The 18772-nt window shown below is 59.3% G+C and overlaps 2 protein-coding genes across 2 annotated transcripts in view; both read right to left on the bottom strand.

Annotated features, from left to right (window-relative positions):
- Positions 1-18772, bottom strand: part of RADIL (Rap associating with DIL domain) — a 59147-nt gene that overhangs the window by 12341 nt on the left and 28034 nt on the right. The window contains 4 exon segments of the mRNA XM_007447086.1: positions 1997-2157; positions 10200-10237; positions 12241-12873; positions 13888-14135. Coding sequence (XP_007447148.1) covers positions 1997-2157; positions 10200-10237; positions 12241-12873; positions 13888-14135 — 1080 coding nt within the window.
- Positions 15644-18772, bottom strand: part of LOC103079634 (poly(A) polymerase beta) — a 21589-nt gene continuing 18460 nt past the window's right edge. The window contains 2 exon segments of the mRNA XM_082931219.1: positions 15644-15731; positions 16681-16793. Of these exon segments, the coding sequence (XP_082787345.1) occupies positions 15644-15731; positions 16681-16793 (201 nt within the window).

The following is an 18772-nucleotide window of genomic DNA, read 5'->3' as shown; positions in this document are numbered from 1 at the left end:
CTGCTGAAGGTCAGGAGGCCAAACACGCCAACTCTGACCTTCCCTTCGCCCCCTGGTTGATGGTTTTTTCCTCTGAGCTCTCCAGAGCCTGCACCGCCCCGGACGTTGTTTCTGGGACGCTCAGGCCCTGCTGTGGCTTCCCCAGCCCTTGTGGTCCCCGGGGCGGACAGAGGTGGGACCCCAGCCGTCCACATGCTCACTCTCCCAACGTCGACTGGGCTACACGACATCTGGGCATTGGACCAAGAATATCTTCCTAAGAGCAGAGCCCCCCAGCAGCTTTTCTCATGAAAATCAGCCTGACTCAGGGTCCCTGTGAAGGATACGCTAACCCCAGGCCTGCAGCCTCTCAACACGGCGTCTGAAATACGTCCAGACAAGGAGGGGCACCGGCGGGACTCGCCTGTGAGCACTGTGCCCGAAGTCGGGGTGACGGGGTGCCATCTCCCAACCTATGCCGGCCTCCTGGCTTCCGCACGGAAGGACCAGCCAGAGGCCGGGTGCTCGCCAGCCGATGCCACGTGCACAAGAGTCCCCTCCACTCAGAGCCCGCTGAGCGCTGTGGCCTCAGTCCTGGGGGGCTGGAGGCCACCCCCCGAAAGGAGCTCAGCAGGGTCTGGGGAGAGAGGCGACAGGAAGCCTCCGCAGGCGCTGGATTCCAGCAGCACCAGGCACGGGGTGGGCCCGGCTGCTGCTCAGAGCGAGGCGCGCTGGCGACGGAGACTCAGGAGGTGTAGTCCTCGCGTCACGTTCGGGGGAAAGGTGGGTGACAGTCTGCGTCCAACCCAGGCCCAGTGGACAGACAGCAGCTGCCCCATCCTGGGGGTCTACTGGACGGTGTTCACAATGTCCGCCCAAGGGGGACAAGGGAGGGAGCGACAGGCCAGCGGGCCTGCAACGAATGACCACTGGGGCACGGAGGAGCCACTGCTTCTGCCACGTATCCACGGAGGCCCTGGGAGCCCAAGACAGTCCCCACCGCCCCCTCCCTGGGAAGTCGGGGGGAGAAAAGACTGACGAGAGGAAGGTAGGCGGAGCCCGTCCCCCAGGCCTGGCCGGGACGCCCCAGGGCCTCGGCTCCGCCACCCCATCTCAGCAGCCGGTGGCCAACTGAGCGCAGAGTGGGACAGCCGGCCCCTGGGCAGACCAGCCCCCTCGCCGGCGGTCGGGGGAACCAGCAGGGCCCAGGGCCTCAGGCTGACTGTGAGCCTGTGTCCCGGGAGACACGGCCGCGCCCGTCCTGCCGCGCGGCCTCCCCACGGCTCCCCGAGGCAGGCAGGCCCCCGGGGCGGGGGCGCACGCCCGCTCGGACAGGAGGGAGTGAAGCGGGCGGCTCTGTCCTCACAGGGCAGAGCGAGGCCGCACGGGGTGAAACCGAGCCCCTGGTCCCCGGCCGCCACACCCGGTCCCGCTGCGTGCAGCCCCGCTGCTCCGTCCTGGCTCCATGCCAGGACCCGCCAGCGGCCCCATCAGACACACTGACAGCTGACATCTCACACCCCCCTCAGGGCCTGGCCGAACACCACCTTCTCCATGAAGCCCTCCTAGACTGCCCCAGTCAGAGTCACTCTCTCACTGAGCGTTTTCAGCGCTTTACGCTGCGTTGCATCAGCTCTACGAGGCACGTTTTCCTACATTTTAGTCTCTGAAGTCAACACGTGTCACACAGTCTCCTAACTCTCACGAGCAACACGCCTCCTTTCTGAGACTGTGGTGCGCTCTGGAGGGGCTGGCGGCCAAGGGCTGACAGAATGCAGTGAGTGACCTGTGTCTCCCGGGGCCTCCCCAGGCAGAACACAGTGGGGCTGCGTGAAACGATGGGGACAGAGAGCGCCGACGCGTCACTGACGAGAGGCACTGGGTTATAGCCCAACCGGCAGGTCACCTCCCTCTTGAGGGACGCCCCCAACACACACCCATCTCTGCTCTGGGGGCCACCTCTCCCCTGAGACGGCCCGGGGACGCTCACCACCTGGGAGCAGCAGCACGGCCATACCTGTGACGTCCAGGTCCTCCTCCAGGCTCTGCATGTAGAGTGGGCACTTCTGCTGGATAAAGTACAGAAGCTCAACCGAGTTGGACATCCAGAAGAGGATGTGCTGCAGGTCCGGAACCAGGCCCGCCATGGTGAAGCTGGCCGTGGAGAGGGGCTCCTGACTGCCAAGACAGAGACCAAGAGTCACGCCGAACCCGCCGCTCTCTGTGCGTGAGAACAGTGGACGCTCAAAAAACCCACCACGATCTGTCAGCCTGCCAGCGTCAGGCTGGGAATTGGATTCAGATCCATAACCTGGTTAGAGGCACATCGCCTACAAACCCTCACAGGAAGGACCGCCCGAGGCCACGCTGGAAAAGGACTCTGGTAAATGGCTTCCTTTCACATCTTCTCTTTGAGAATCAGAGAACAGAGCGGCTGTGACCGTTCGGACAAGCAACAGGAATTGCCCCTCGTACTCAAGAGCAAGAGACAAGGGCGGGTGTCTTAAGTTAGGAATGTAACTAACAGAGGAAACAAGCAGAGGTGCAACTGCCTGGGGTGGTGATCGGACAAGGGCAGCTAAGTGCTGCCGCATCACGGCAGGAGGCGGAAGACGACAGCTAAGGCAGCGTCAGGAGGCAGGGATCACGGGCGTTACTGGAAGACTCAGAGATACCGTTAGAAAACCCACAAACGACGCCACTCACGGAGGCTGCCTGGCCGTGTCTGGGGCTGGGCGGCGGGCAGAGGAGTGAGGAAGGAGGGGCTCCCAGGTGGCAGCATGGAGCTAGGCCCTTCCCGGCCCTCCAATCCCATCCCACCCTGGGGTACGGCCGTCTGGGGTAGAGGGCCCGTGGCACTCCCTTTCCACGGGACACTGGGCACGTGGGGGCCGCCTGCCTCCCTCGATGGCAGCCTGCGAGGTCAGCTCCGCCCATCTCAAGCCCCTCCTCCCGCGTCTCCCGGGCCCCAGCCACCAGCATCCAGGACCTGGTGTCCGAGTCGCCCGCAATGTGACAGAAACACCGCGCCGTCCTCACCAGCCTCCTGGGGAGGCCGAGGGGCAGGTGCGGCGAGCAGAGCTCCGGGCGATTCCTCCCTCTAAATGCCAGTCGGTGTCTCGCCGGCACGGTTCCTCATCCTGGCAGCAAGCCTGTCGGTGGGCTGTGCATTCTGAGAGCATCCTCACACCGGAGGGTCCATGACCACACCTGCCAGGTGCTCTGACAGGTGAGCAGAGATCCACTGACAAGCAAATCAAACCACCCAGAGGTAACTGGGTCTGTCTGGGGGTGACGCTGGGCTGTGCCTCTTACTGGCGGATTCCGGGGGGCAAGGCAGGCGTCAGCGGGCATCGCGTGAGGACGGCGCTGTCCCTAGGTTCTTCATCCTGCCTGGAGGGCTTGCTGGCACCTGGAGCAGCTCAGGGACTCCTGGAGGGCTGTTGCAGTGACCGTCGTGCCGGGGGTCCTGGCGATCAGGCCCACGGGAAAAGCCGAGGGGCCATATCAGTGGCAGGGCTGGTGCGGAAGTGTCAGGAGGGCTGCAGCCTTGGCCTCCTCCGTGCCCCACGGGCCTCGGGCTCCCTTTCCCACGTTCTCCTTGTGCCTGCACTTTGCTGCTCTCTCTGACGTAACTTCACTTTTGTCCACAGAAAACATGACCCCTCTCCGTCCTGCTCCTGGGGAGGGACGGGCTTCAGACGCATCTCCTTGTTTTCACTGCTTATCTTGTTCCTCTCGTCCATTCTCCTCGCTGGTTGAATTACGCACACACACGTGCACGCACGAAGAGCTTTATGTCATCAAAAAAGGATGAATCTGCTCGTCAGAGCCTAGCTCCATTTTGTTTTCAACATTTATTGCCCTTCTCCATTCCGCCCAGAACTCAACGGGACAGACAGGCAGGCCTGCACGGAAGAACAATCCACCAGCTACTGCCAAGTGGAGCTTTGGTGTTGGGTCCCAGCGAGGTCAGCGCTGAGGACGCGCCACCGGCCAGCCCTGCCGTACCATGGGACACAAACAAGGCGCAGCGGCCTGGCCCACCCATCCAGGCAAGCACCGAGTAGGGACGACGATTTCAGGGACATGACACCAAAGGCACAGGCAATAAAAACACAAATAGACAAGTGGGGTTACGTCAAACGGAAAGGCTTCTGTGCAGCAAAGGAAACGATTAACAGAATAAGAAGGCAACCCACGGAATGGGAGAAAACATTTGCAAACCACATATCAGGTAAGGGGTGAATTTCCCAATACACATAAGGAATTCCTACAACTCAAAAGCAAACCGTTCGGACAAGCAACAGGAATTGCCCCTCGTACTCAAGAGCAAGAGACAAGGGCGGGTGTCTTAAGTTAGGAATGTAACTAACAGAGGAAACAAGCAGAGGTGCAACTGCCTGGGGTGGTGATCGGACAAGGGCAGCTAAGTGCTGCCGCATCACGGCAGGAGGCGGAAGACGACAGCTAAGGCAGCGTCAGGAGGCAGGGATCACGGGCGTTACTGGAAGACTCAGAGATACCGTTAGAAAACCCACAAACGACGCCACTCACGGAGGCTGCCTGGCCGTGTCTGGGGCTGGGCGGCGGGCAGAGGAGTGAGGAAGGAGGGGCTCCCAGGTGGCAGCATGGAGCTAGGCCCTTCCCGGCCCTCCAATCCCATCCCACCCTGGGGTACGGCCGTCTGGGGTAGAGGGCCCGTGGCACTCCCTTTCCACGGGACACTGGGCACGTGGGGGCCGCCTGCCTCCCTCGATGGCAGCCTGCGAGGTCAGCTCCGCCCATCTCAAGCCCCTCCTCCCGCGTCTCCCGGGCCCCAGCCACCAGCATCCAGGACCTGGTGTCCGAGTCGCCCGCAATGTGACAGAAACACCGCGCCGTCCTCACCAGCCTCCTGGGGAGGCCGAGGGGCAGGTGCGGCGAGCAGAGCTCCGGGCGATTCCTCCCTCTAAATGCCAGTCGGTGTCTCGCCGGCACGGTTCCTCATCCTGGCAGCAAGCCTGTCGGTGGGCTGTGCATTCTGAGAGCATCCTCACACCGGAGGGTCCATGACCACACCTGCCAGGTGCTCTGACAGGTGAGCAGAGATCCACTGACAAGCAAATCAAACCACCCAGAGGTAACTGGGTCTGTCTGGGGGTGACGCTGGGCTGTGCCTCTTACTGGCGGATTCCGGGGGGCAAGGCAGGCGTCAGCGGGCATCGCGTGAGGACGGCGCTGTCCCTAGGTTCTTCATCCTGCCTGGAGGGCTTGCTGGCACCTGGAGCAGCTCAGGGACTCCTGGAGGGCTGTTGCAGTGACCGTCGTGCCGGGGGTCCTGGCGATCAGGCCCACGGGAAAAGCCGAGGGGCCATATCAGTGGCAGGGCTGGTGCGGAAGTGTCAGGAGGGCTGCAGCCTTGGCCTCCTCCGTGCCCCACGGGCCTCGGGCTCCCTTTCCCACGTTCTCCTTGTGCCTGCACTTTGCTGCTCTCTCTGACGTAACTTCACTTTTGTCCACAGAAAACATGACCCCTCTCCGTCCTGCTCCTGGGGAGGGACGGGCTTCAGACGCATCTCCTTGTTTTCACTGCTTATCTTGTTCCTCTCGTCCATTCTCCTCGCTGGTTGAATTACGCACACACACGTGCACGCACGAAGAGCTTTATGTCATCAAAAAAGGATGAATCTGCTCGTCAGAGCCTAGCTCCATTTTGTTTTCAACATTTATTGCCCTTCTCCATTCCGCCCAGAACTCAACGGGACAGACAGGCAGGCCTGCACGGAAGAACAATCCACCAGCTACTGCCAAGTGGAGCTTTGGTGTTGGGTCCCAGCGAGGTCAGCGCTGAGGACGCGCCACCGGCCAGCCCTGCCGTACCATGGGACACAAACAAGGCGCAGCGGCCTGGCCCACCCATCCAGGCAAGCACCGAGTAGGGACGACGATTTCAGGGACATGACACCAAAGGCACAGGCAATAAAAACACAAATAGACAAGTGGGGTTACGTCAAACGGAAAGGCTTCTGTGCAGCAAAGGAAACGATTAACAGAATAAGAAGGCAACCCACGGAATGGGAGAAAACATTTGCAAACCACATATCAGGTAAGGGGTGAATTTCCCAATACACATAAGGAATTCCTACAACTCAAAAGCAAAAAAAAAAAAAAAAAGAAAAGAAAACAAATCACTAATAACCCTATTAAAAATGCGCTGAAGACTTGAATAGATATGTCTCCAAAGTAGACAGCCAGCCAGAGGAGCATGAAAAAGTTCTCAACATACCTAATCATCAGGGAAATGCAAGTCAAAACCACAAGAAGCTGCCACCCCACACCTGTCAGAATGGCTTCATGAAAAAGACCAGAGTCAACAAGTATTGGTGACGATGTGGAAAATCAGAACCCTTGTGCACTGCTGGCATGAATGCAAACTGGTGTAGCCACCGTGTAAAACAGTACGGAGGTTCCTCAAGAAACTAAAAGTAGAACTACCTTATGATCCAGCAATTCCACTTCTTGGTGTTTATCCAAAAGAACTGAAATCAGGATCTCCAAGAAATATTAGCACCCTGGTCCGGTGTTCACTGCAGCACTACTCATAATATCCGAGACGTGGAACCAAACGCAAGGTCTACTGACGGATGAATGAATAAAGAAAATCTGGTTTATAACACAATGGAACATTATCCAGCATTAAATAAAGAAGGAGGGCTTCCCTGGTGGCACAGTGGTTGAGAGTCCGCCTGCCGACGCAGGGGACACGGGTTCGTGCCCTGGTCCGGGAGGATCCCACATGCCACGCAGCGGCTGGGCCCGTGAGCCGTGGCCGCTGAGCCTGCGCGTCCGGAGCCTGTGCTCCGCGACGGGAGAGGCCACAACAGGGAGAGGCCCGCGTACCGCAAAAAAAATAAAGAAGGAAATCCTGCAATATGCAACAACACGGATGAACCCTGAAGACATGATGCTCAGTGAAATAAGCCAATCACAGAAGGACACGTACTGTGTGACTCCACTTACATGAGGGACCCAAAATAGTCAAACTCACAGAATCAGCGAGCAGAGTGGCGGTTACCAGTGGGTGGGGGCAGGAGGGCAGACAAGAGAAACTGCTCATCGATGAGCGTAAAGTCTCAATTACGCAGGATGAGCGAGTTCTAGAGACCTGCTGTACGACAGCGCACCTACAGTTAACGATACTATACTGCACGCTTAAAAGTTTAAGAGCGTAGCTTTCACGTTAAATGTTCTCACCACAGTAAAATAAATAAAAATAAACCAAATCAAATCAATGACGTTCTGATATAAATTTTTAAAAAAATCATCAGGGGGACTTCCCTGGTGGTCCAGCAGTTAAGACTCTGCGCTTCCACGGCAGGGGGCGCAGATTCGATCACTGGTCGGGGAACTGATCCCTCATGACGCATCATGCGGCCAAAAAATTTTTTTAAATAAAAATAAAGATCATCTGGGACACCTGCACAGGAGAAATTATCGCTCTTCTATATTAATTATTATTAATAATATATTATTATGATTACTGGAAATAAAATTTAAAACATTTTTGTTAGTAAATATAAAAATGAAAAAATTTCAAAAAACTTTCTAAACAATTCATGAGTCAAAGAAGAAATTAAAACAGAAATTATGCAAGGATAAGGAAATTCAAAGAAAAAGTAAACAGAAACAACAAAATTGGTTCTTTTAAACAGATGATAACAGACAAATGCCTGGGAAGATAAATCAAAGGGGGTGGGGAGAGAAAAAAATAGGAACACGACAGGAATGAAGGCGATATCACTACAAATATATTAGAGATGAAAGAAGTCCTACGAGAATATAACGAACAATTTTATTCCAATAACTTTGAAAACACAGGCAATAGATAATTTCCTAGGAAAGCAAAACTTACCAAAATCAACACAAGAAGAAACAGAAAACTAAATAAACCATAAACATTAAAGAAATGGAATCAGCAAACACAGGCACCGCCCAGACGCTTTTCTGGGCTGCTTCCAGGAAACCTCCACAGCCCAGAGTCCTCACCCTCAGATAAATCGACTCAGAGAACTGCAAGCAGAGAAGGCTGCCCAATTCATTTCTGAGAACCTTGCCATTAAAATCAGACAAGGACAATACAAAACCATAAATGAATTCACAGGCCAATTTTACTTATGAATTCAGATGGGAAAATCCTAAAGTATCAACAAACCGCATCTCGCCTTGCTAATAACAAAATCAATAGTTATGAGAGGTTCGATCCTGGGAATCCAATCACAGTTCAGAAAACCTCCTGATGTAGGACCCACACTCAGATTCAAGGGGAAAATGTGTGACGATCACAGACACGGAAAAAGCGTTCAGGAAGAGTTAACGGCCACTTACAATTTTAAAAGAAGCACACAAGAAAGACCTGAAGCAAATGGGGCAAAATGTGGATCATGTTAAATTCAGGTGTGGGTTCAGGGGTAACTGATACACTCTGTACTCTTCTGTATTTTGAAAGTGATGCATAATTTAAAAAAAAAAAAAAAAAAAAGCATTCGCTGGGATGGAGCCAGGGATGTTTTTAGGCCCTAATGACACAAGGAGCTGCTGAAGGAGGGGCTGTTTCCTCCTGTCTAAGGGCCAAGGCCCCAGCAGACAGGCACCGGTGGGAGGATGGAAAAATTAAAAAAAAAAAAAAAAAAAAGCATTCGCTGGGATGGAGCCAGGGATGTTTTTAGGCCCTAATGACACAAGGAGCTGCTGAAGGAGGGGCTGTTTCCTCCTGTCTAAGGGCCAAGGCCCCAGCAGACAGGCACCGGTGGGAGGATGCGCTCGGGGGTGAGGGCCGGGTGCTCCTGAGGACTCCTCCCTCCAGGCCCGCCTCACCCTGGGGATGGGGCAGAGCCGGGGGTGAGGCCGCCACACCCGTCACGGGGTGAGGCTGGCTCCCTCACGCGGACCTCCCCTGCTGTGCGGAACCTGAAGGATGCAGGGCTCCTCCGAGCTGCCTGGGCCTCAGCTGGTCCCTCCGTGCTGGACCAGCTGTAGGCTGTCTTCCGTGGGGCCCCCCGCCCTGGGCCTGGCCTGTAACAGCACCCCGCTACCCACTACCCTCGAGCAGGGCGGCAGCCAACAGAGCACATCCGTGAGCGACAGGGATTCTGCTCCACTCAGCCCAGCGGGAGCTTCGCTGCTCAGACCCCGGCTTCCCATCTCTGAGCCTCTAGTTCCCGGCTTCGGAGGGAGGGGATAATGATGCTTCCTCCCGACTCCCTTACAGCAGAGGTCCCCAGTGCCCCCTGCAGCCCCCGGGCCGCGCAGCAGCAGGTGGGCGGCAGGCGAGTGAGCGAAGCCTCATCTGACGCTCCCCGTCGCTCTCATCGCCCCCTGGACCATCTCCCACTCCCCGGCCCGTCCGTGGAGAGACTGTCTGCCACGAAGCCAGTCCCTGGTGCCGAAAAGATTGGGGACCACTGGCTTACAGGACCACGGGCGGGCGGCGCCCCACAAGCACGGACGGCAACCACGTGCTTCATGAACAGAGCGCCTTCACGTGTCATCCTCGCATAAGCGGAAGTGAGGCAAACCCCGTGGACCGCAGCATGACCTACGGCCCCGCGAGCCCTTCGTCCACGACGGGCAGTGGCCACAGGCGACCTCTGCTCGGGCTGTCACACGTGCGTGTTCCTTCAAGGGGACGGAAAGCTGCGGCCTTCACGCCTTCACCGTGGCTAGGGGTCCGCAGCACAAACACAGGTGCCGCCGCCACCTTCTGCGAAGGCGGTTCTCGCTGGTGTCCGCTCAAGGGCAGGCGGGGGGTGTCCCAGGATACGCACGCCTTTACCGTTACTGCCAAATGATTTCCTCAGGTCCCCCCAGCGGCGCGTAAAAGTAGGACCCATACGTCCTATGAAAACCGACGCTGGACAGCGGAGACCCCCTGCCCCACCTTTACACCGGGAGGCGTCCACTTCCCCCAAAAAGCAGGTTCGCATTAACACAGCAATTACGGGAGGGCGAGGAGAAGGCTTCCCGGAGGGTCGTGCCCACTCGTCTCACAGACGCTCTGGAGAGACCTCCCCGACACAGAGCTAGCTGCCCAGGGTGGTGACTACAGACATGGAAACAGCCACCCTGAGACAGACAGACACAGAGCTGAGCCCAGAGGTTGCAGGGTGAGGGGTGCTGGGACTTGGCTCCTGGGGAACCAGTGGCCTGCTGGGCAGGTATGAAGACGGGGCCGTACTTACAGGTGCGCCTGCTTCTCGGCGAGTTCTTTGGTTTTCTCCTACAATTATAAAGGGAAAAAAAGCAAAGATGAGACAAGCAGGACAGCACAGGCAATGTGCAGTGAGGACACCACTGACACAGGCTCTCATCTACGTGAAACATGGCATCACTGCTCCGGGCATCCCGTACCGGGCAATTTGCTCCAAGCTACACTGGGAAGACTGTTTTCCACGTGATCTGATCTCCTGGCACTCCGTTACTGCGTACGAACCACGCGTTTCCCACAAGAGCACCGTTTCACAGCCATCTCTCTTACGTAACAGCCGGCCACTTAGGGAGCAGTAAAGATGGGTCAAACGTATGACAAATGTCAGAATGAACGTTCTAGCAACACTCTTACGGTCAAGCTTCATAGACGCACTTTTAAAAGTCAGCCCCAGTAACGTGGAGCAGATGCACGTGGGCCTGAGTACACACAAGTATGTTTAAGCGTCCCCATAGGGACTCAGGTCTAGCCAACATTTTCTGTCCCCTTTAATCAAGAACTCATTCTTGCTTTAGTGCCGTTATCCGGCTAAGCGTGGTCCTAACCGCGACTCCCTCACACGTTGTCTTAGAGGCTCACATCGGCCTGAGTTGACGAGACATGTGAGCACAGGGGGATGCAGAGGAGGCTGCTGGTGCCCAAGAAACAGACAGACAAATGAAAGTCAAGGCTCTAGACAGACTTCTCACACCCCAGAGGGGAAGCCGTACGGGGGACGCCCGGGCCCGGGACCTGGGGTGAGGGGGTCCCACCTCCACAAGCCCGTTTCCAAGCCTGCACGGGGGCAGGGGAGGGGGTTCGCAGGGCTGATCCCATGTGCATGGCGGGGGAGCCAGGGACGACACTCGGGCTCGGGGGGATCCAGTTTTCTGCCCGGAGTCACCAGCACCCTCCTTTGCCCCGGCGTTCTCAGCTGTGACGTGGGACACTGCACCTACGCCGTCAGGGTGGTTGTGGAAATTAAGTCCAACAGCATCTGATTACTAGTAAGTGTCTGGCACAGAGCAGACTCGGAAAAGGCCGGTGATTCGTGTGAAATTCAGAGCTTCTAAGCGTCAGGCCGCTCGGTCCACACTCTGCACGGACTTCAGCTGCACAGCGGGGAAGCGACCACACACACCAAATGCCACTCGGGACGCTGGGGGACGCGGCTCAGATGCGCACGATGCACACAGATCGCTTGCACAAACCTTTGGATGTGGCAAGCCAGGATGGCTTTTGCTTTTAAAAAGTTTCAAACGTTTTAAATGCGGATATTAATCTGAGGAATCTATCCAGTGTCTACACGGCCAACTGCTTTCCTTGTCCCACGTCTGCCTCAGGGTGAGCACGGCCGAGACTAAGGGGGTCTCTCTGAAGGACTGCGTGTAACTACCAGCCATCCTTTGGGTCCCCAGGGAGTCCAGCCCCTGGAGGGGCAGGAGAGGATGGGGGGCTGCCGGCCTGCTCTGGCCCCAGGGGACGTCTGGCAGTGCCTGAAGCCGCTTCCGTGAGGGGGGAGGGGAGGGGTGTTGCCAGCCGCTGGGGGGGAGGGGGAAGCCAGGGATGCTGCCCAACGTCCTGCGGTGCAGGGGTCAGCCCCCCAGCAAGGAATTCTGCCTGGACATGCGTGGTGCCACGGTCCAGAGACCATCCTGGGCAAAGTTTCAATGGACAGCATCGACCGGTCCTGTGCCCCCCCCTCCCCCCAGCCCAACAAGGGCTCTGCAGTGGGGTGTTGGCAGGGGCTCGACCTGCTCCCGGCAGAAAGCGCGGGGCTCCCAGGCCGCCTGGGCACCGGCAGGGCTGGGCCGTGGGGAAGGACACAGGACCGGAGCTCACGAAGCCGAACCCTCGGCGGATACCCCAGCTCCCCCGGTGGCCCTGCCTATCCTGCTCGCCCGACAGCGACGAGGGCTGGTCTCGTCTCGGTCAAGGGGGAGCTCACGCCCTCCACCCAAGCGGCCGCAGCTCCCACCCGCTCCTCTCCTGGCCGAGGCCGCCGGCAGCGAACCGCCCCCCGCCCCGCCACTGACCCAGACCGTCTCTCGGATCATCTTGGCCATCTTGAGCAGGAGCTGCCCAAAGGAGCCCGGCTCGAGGCGGGTGGCCGAGTGCTGAATGCAGAGGCAGAGGAGGAAGGCGGGGGTCAGCTTGTGGTCGTTGCCGCCCGGCTCGACCAGCGTCATGATCCGCTGCAGCAGCGCGTCCTCCACGTCGGGCTCGAACTCCAGGTGCAGCGGTCGTGCCCGGGGTGGGCCGGACCTCGCGGAGACCGAGGCGCCCCGGGCCCGGAGCGGGGCGCCGCACATCCTACAGCTCTCCGGCATGGCCCGGAGGCGGGCCAGGGCCTGGGCGGGCAGGGGCTGGGCCTGCGCTGGGTCCTTCAGCAGCAGCAGGTAGTACAGGCCCAGGGAGAGCAGGTCCCCATGGCGCAGCACCACGGCGCGGCCCCCCACCTCCGAGAAGTTGACCGAGACGGACGCCCCGGGGATGGGCTCCAGGACCAGCTGTGCCCCTGCCTGCGCTCGGCCCAACGACCGGCGCCTGCGGATGGTGCAGTGCAGGGGCAGGATGTCGGGGGCCGAGAGGCTGATGCTGGGCTTGCTGGAGGGGGTCCTCTGGCCCACCGTGTGCCGCTCCCGGTTGAGCACGTAGACCAGGCTGTCCTGAAACGCAGACACCAGACCTCAGGGGCAGGACGCCACTCAGGCAGTTCCATCCCTGGTACCTAAGCCGCCCTGGGCAGCACCCCCCCGCCTCCCCGGAGCCCTTCCTGACCCACTGCCTGCCCACACTGGGCGCCCACCCCATCTCCCAGAGCAGCCTCGGTGGCACACCAGACGCCCGAGGTGGGGTGGCGGGGCGGCCCCAGCTTCGAGACGTGAGAGGCCAGCCAAGGGCAGACCTGAACGTAGACACTGGTCTACAGACACGCCAGGCCCGCCCGCTCTGCCAGGTGACAGCGACAAGCTGGGGAAGCGCCCCTCCTTTGTGCGCCGGCTCCGGGAGGGAAGACGCCTCCCAGGACCTGAGCTGCAGAGCCCTGACAAGGTCACACAGTGTGCGGGGAAGGTGGAGCAGGAAAGGGAGCGGGGGACACGCGGGTGAGCGAGAGGCCGGGAGGAACAGCAGACCTCCCCGGGGCGGCAGCACGGGCAGGGTCGGCGGGGTCGCCAAGGGCGAGACCCTTCAGGCCAAGAGGCCTCCGACAAAAGTGGTATAAAATGCGGGCGCGGGGCGGGGGCCTGCGGGACTCCTCAGAGAAAGCCGCCCCGCACACGCTCGAGGCCGCGGGAGGCCTGCGCCCCAGCCCACGGGGGCCATTCCCCAGGGGCCCGCCAGGCCGGGCAGTAAGGGGGCTCAGTACCAGGTAAGACCCATGCTGGGATCAGTGAGTGATGAGCTGGCGGGACCCCCTCCCAAGGCCCTGCTGCCGCCCACTGCAGCCCGGAAGAAAGAATGTTCTGGAAGCAGAGGACGGGGAAGCCGCCACCCTCCTCCAGCGTCTAGGGCGGACCCAGTGGGGTGCTCCCCCCCAGCCCATTTCTCCGGCCCCCGAGTCCCCCGCTGATGTGGTCAGTAAGGAGCAGAGGGGCGGGGGCGCCAAGCCGAGAGCCTCCCACACGCCCGGTGCGCCGCCGCCCCACCCGCCGCCTCGGGCCCAGTACAGGGGCGCTCACGTGCTGCTGGCTGTAGCCCTGCAGGAGCAGCAGGTGGGGCGACTCGTAGAGGGAGCAGCGCATGGCGTCCTGGCCGGGCTCCTCAGGGCCCCGGGCAGCAGACGGCGGGGCGACGGCCGAGCCCAGGCTGGTCTCGCTGACCGTGCGGCGCAGCCGGGGTGGAGGGGGGCTCCAGGCTCCCCCCGCGGCCGGGGCTGGGGTCCCCTTGGCGCGGCTCCGCTGCAGTCTCCGGGCCTGGGCGTTTATCCCTGCGGCAGAAGCAGCGTGGGGTGAACACATGGCTCGAGGCCGCTCCTAACACGGGTCGCGGCTCCGTCAAGCAGGCCTGCAGGCGGCCGCGGGACTCTGCCCACGGGCCGCATCCTCGGAAGGCCATGGCTCCTCCGGGGCTCCCCCGAGACCAGCCAGCACCACGGCCTCCCCACGGGATGCCAAGCCCACCACAGCCTCGACCCCCGCAGAGTCAGCGTGCTGGGGGCTCCGTGGGTACCACGCCGACCCCAAAACCTGCCCATCCCCTGTCCCGTCCTGGCAGCCCGTGTGTGCGTGCATGAGTTGATGAGGTGACAAGCGTTCATCATCCCCCGTTTACAAGGAGGAAGCAGTCGACTCGCCACGTCGCTCCAGCCCACAGCGCCGGCCGGTCTCCATCCAGAGCACGGCCGCTCCGTCCCGGGGCACCTCCAACACGGCCAGGCACACGCATGCCCACCAGCACACACGCACACCCGTGCACACCCCACGAAAGCCTTACCCTTCTACACGCAGGAAGCGCTCTTTTAAACTAACGCCGCATGAAAGCTGAGAAGCCACACGGAACTCAAGAGGGCCAGTCTCCTGTCGCCATCGCCTTCCCCGGCTGACCCAGGCCTTCCTCTCTGAGCCCCCTGCCGAGGGCCCTCCACACAGCCTCTGTCTGCAGCATCCCTTCCCATAACCGTTCCAAACAAAACCAGACAAAGCCAGGGGAAGAGAGGTGGGCAAGTGGGGGCCGAGGGCGCCCGGGAAGACCGACCTGCCTTCCAGAAGGAGAAGGGAGCCCGGTCCCCGGCAGCCCACAGGGAGCCGGGGCTGCAGGAGGGAGGCCGCTCAGCCGCAGTGCGAGCCGTTTGCCGGGCGCCCGCTGCTCCCCGCCTGCTGCAGAGCCGGGCCAGCGACCGTCAGGCAGGGCAGCGGGGCGGGGGGGAAGGGGTGGGGGGAAGAGGGGCGGGTCAGGGGAAGGAGGAGGCCGAGGGCAGGAGGCAGGGATGGAGGAACAGAGGTGGGGGCAGGCGGTGAGGCAGCCCCCAGCCTCACCAGTCCCACCCCCCGCTCTCACGGCTGGGGCATCACGGCACAAGCCGCTCTAGCCCAGGCTTTTCCTCCCCCTAGGACGGGGCTGCAGGAGAGGACGCACCTCAGAACCACCTTGCACAAGTGCTGGGGCTCCCGGGCAGCAGCAGAGCCCAGAAGGTCACCCTTTCCTCTTCGATTCCCGTGGGCCCCCAGAGGCCCTGGACGAGGCCCGAGCGACCAGGGCCAGCATCCCTGGGACTGCAGCAGACGGGCGTGGGCGCACACTCTCGGCCGACTGGACACCACTCCTCCGGCTGGGGTCCCGCGTCCCCTGGCAGATGACCCCCTCCCAGGCTAAAGCAGGGGCTCTCACCCCGCCGTCGCTCAGGGCCGCCTGGGGAGTTTGGAACAGCGTCCAGGGCTCATCCACGGGCCCTCAGGGTTGAAGGGCCAGGGCTGTCGGGAGGGAGGTGGCGGCAGCTCAAGGCCGGGGCCGCTGGACCGCCACCGCCAGCACGGCCAGCGTGTAGAGCGACCCACAAGGTCCAGCCGACAGATCCGTGTACACCCTGCGGGCAGCACAGCCACGAGGACCCTCACACGTGTGGACGCCTGAGCAAGGAAGACCCCTGAACCCCACGTAACCCTCCACAGGGACTATTCTCACACAGGGGAGAGATGCTTCAGGGAAAGCTGGGCCCAGCCTGTACCCAGTGGCGGGTGGAAAGGCAGATGGGGAGCAATGGGTAGGGTGTGGGACCTCTGTTTACATGCTGAAAAGAGCACACGAAAGCCCACAGCACACTGCTCATGGTGTGCATATATGTGCACGTAAAGCTGTTTTTAAAAACGGATAGAAAAGACACACAGTAAATTCAAGAAATGGCCGTCTTACAGGTGGGGCTCTGAGCCCGGGGAGGCACATTACATAACGTATTGGAGCTGCTAGAACACATGTGATATCATATACTGCACGTGACAGGACATACTTTATGGATAACTCTGTGTGATGTGTTACTCATTTCATTTTTTAAAACTCTAAATAAATGTGATTAAAAATGTTTATGTCAACTCTGGAAGGCAAGTACTCAGATGTAAAGTAAAAATCATAAACACTCTGAGGTCCTCACACGTGTGTAGGACTCTGCGGCTGCCCTGAGGTGGGTGGGGGGCCTGGGCAGGGGGCGCCTGATGAGGTCGCTGGAGACCAACCGTTCGGCCAGTCGTCCTGAGGAGGGTCGTGGCTTCGGGTGCCATCCCGCGTCTGATCTCACTTCGGCTTCGCCACCACAATCCACGCATCCCAACACCGCGCAAACCCAGGGCGTGTCTGCCTGGCTCTGAGCAGAACCTCCTCCCTAACCCTGGGATGGAGGCTGGGCGGCGACAGGAGGGACGTGTGGGCAGTGCCACACACAAGCCAGCGGACTGCGGGGCGCGGGCTGGGGTTCTCAGCCTGGTCCAGGCAGACCCGCAGCCTCGTGGTCCAGGCTCTGCGCACTGGATCTGGGGCGTCACGGTGGAGCCCGCGTCCAGAGCAAGGTCGTCCCCACGGCCTCTCCACCGCCACCATGATGGGGATTCGGCAACAGACACACCACGGAGAAGCCCTGGCCCACAGGGGAGCGGCGCTGAAGGGATAACGTGACGAGAGTGGCCAGGCCTTGTACGGCGGTGATTTCACATACGCCAAGTCACTCATCTTAGAGGAAAACGCCCAACCTTGCCACCGGGTGAAAAAGACACTCCATTTCTGGATCGCGCCTCCCCGTGAGCTGGGTTGGACGGCCCAGCCCTGGACATTTCCTGCTATGCTAGGGGTGACCGAGTTAGCGAGGTCAGAGGTTTATCTGGTCCTGCAGGTCTGAGGGACACCCGGGAATCTGCATTTTTTGTAAAAGCTCCCCAGAAGGTTCTGGAACTCAGCTAGGATAGGAACCGCTGCCAGGGCACTCCCCTCCCCCAGTGCCCTGTCTACAGAAAGCCCACGGGGGAGAAAGGGAAACCCACGGAGCGCTCGGAAAACATACTCGAGCACCTACCGTTTTTACTTGCGTTTTGGATTTCTAACTCTTTTCTCTAGATTAAAACGTTTGTCAGTTCCCAGGAGGGTGGCAGATACGAGGCTCTCCTCTTCCCTCTTATATAAGGCACACCTCATCTTAATGCGCTTCACGGATACGGTGTGCTACAAACTGAGGGTCTGCGGCAACCCTGGCTGAGCAAGTCTATTGGCACATTTCTTCCAACGGCATTTGCTCACTTTGTGTCTCTGCGTCACACTGTTGTAATTCTCGCAATATTTCAGACTTTGTCGTTATTATTTTATTTGTTATGCTGATCTGTGATCAATGATCTTTGATGTTACTCTTGTAATTGTTTTGACATTTTTAGTAATAAAGTATTTATTTATTTATTTATTTATTTTTAAACATCTTTATTGGAAAAATATGGACCGCTTCACGAATTTGCGTGTCATCCTTGCGCAGGGGCCATGCTAATCTTCTCTGTATCGTTCCAATTTTAGTATATGTGCTGCTGAAGCGAGCACAGTAATATTTTAAAATTAAGGTATGTACATTGTTTTTCTAGACATAATGCTGCCGCACCCTTAACAGACCTCAGTAGAGCGTAAACATCACTTTTCTAGGCACTGGGAAACCAAAAAGTTCCTGTGACTCTCTTTACCGACGTGCCGCCTTCATTGCAGTGGTCTGGGCCTGAACCCGCCACATCTCAGAGCTGGGCCTGTATCTGTTCCCTGGTGAAAAGGCAGAAACACACCCAGCAGAGGAATAAAAAAGGAGGGGTCTGGGTAACCAGAACCTGGAGAGGCCTCTGTGTGCCCCCCACCCAGGATGCACATGGGACCACCTTACCACCCAACACCGGGCCCCAGACCCAGAAGCACAATGACCACTTTCCCACGTCTTAGGGGGATAACACAGCCAGGAGAGATTCTGAAACAACCCTTGCTGCCCCTGAACAGCCTCACAGTTAAGCCCCAGGCCCTGACTTGGATGTTCAGGGCCGATCCTGCCCGCTCCTGGACTGTGCGTCTCTGACACGGGAACTGGGGAAGGGGCTCTAACCTGCAGGAGGCGTAACTGTGACACAGACGACGGCGGCCTGCACAATGGACGTGGTTAAAGACAGGAGCTCGGAGCTTCCCTCTCCCGGCAGCTGTTCCAGCTCCCGCCACCGGAATCAAGGCTGCGAGCGGCTGACTCTGCCGGGCAGGGATCTGCGGCCCCTCATCCCTTCCATCAGATGCTCCTGGGCCAGGCAGCCGTCGGGCAGGGGGGAAGAGGTGGAGGGATGACACCCCAGGCCACACGGTGTTTTACGTGTCGGTGCCGGCATCCCCTCTGTGGGGAGAGAGGAAAGGACCCTGGAAACCGGGGGCGGGGGCTGGGGGGTGGACATTAATTCTGAAAGCAGCTGGCAGTTGTCATCAGAGCTCCCGTCATGGGCTCCAGAACAGCACTGGAAAGAACAGCACAGCTCTTTTCCTGAACGTCAGTAAGTTCAGGACAATAAATTCAAGCTGCAGGTTTTACCTCTGGGCCCTGTTTGCTCTTCTCTCCCGGGATCGGAGGGTTTGAAAGAG

Source organism: Lipotes vexillifer, unplaced genomic scaffold, assembly GCF_000442215.2.
Source record: "Lipotes vexillifer unplaced genomic scaffold, Lipotes_vexillifer_v1.1 scaffold625, whole genome shotgun sequence".
Taxonomy (NCBI): Eukaryota; Metazoa; Chordata; class Mammalia; order Artiodactyla; family Lipotidae; genus Lipotes; species Lipotes vexillifer.
The sequence above is the reverse complement of the archived record's forward strand: the minus strand, read 5'-3'. Positions and strand labels throughout refer to the sequence as shown.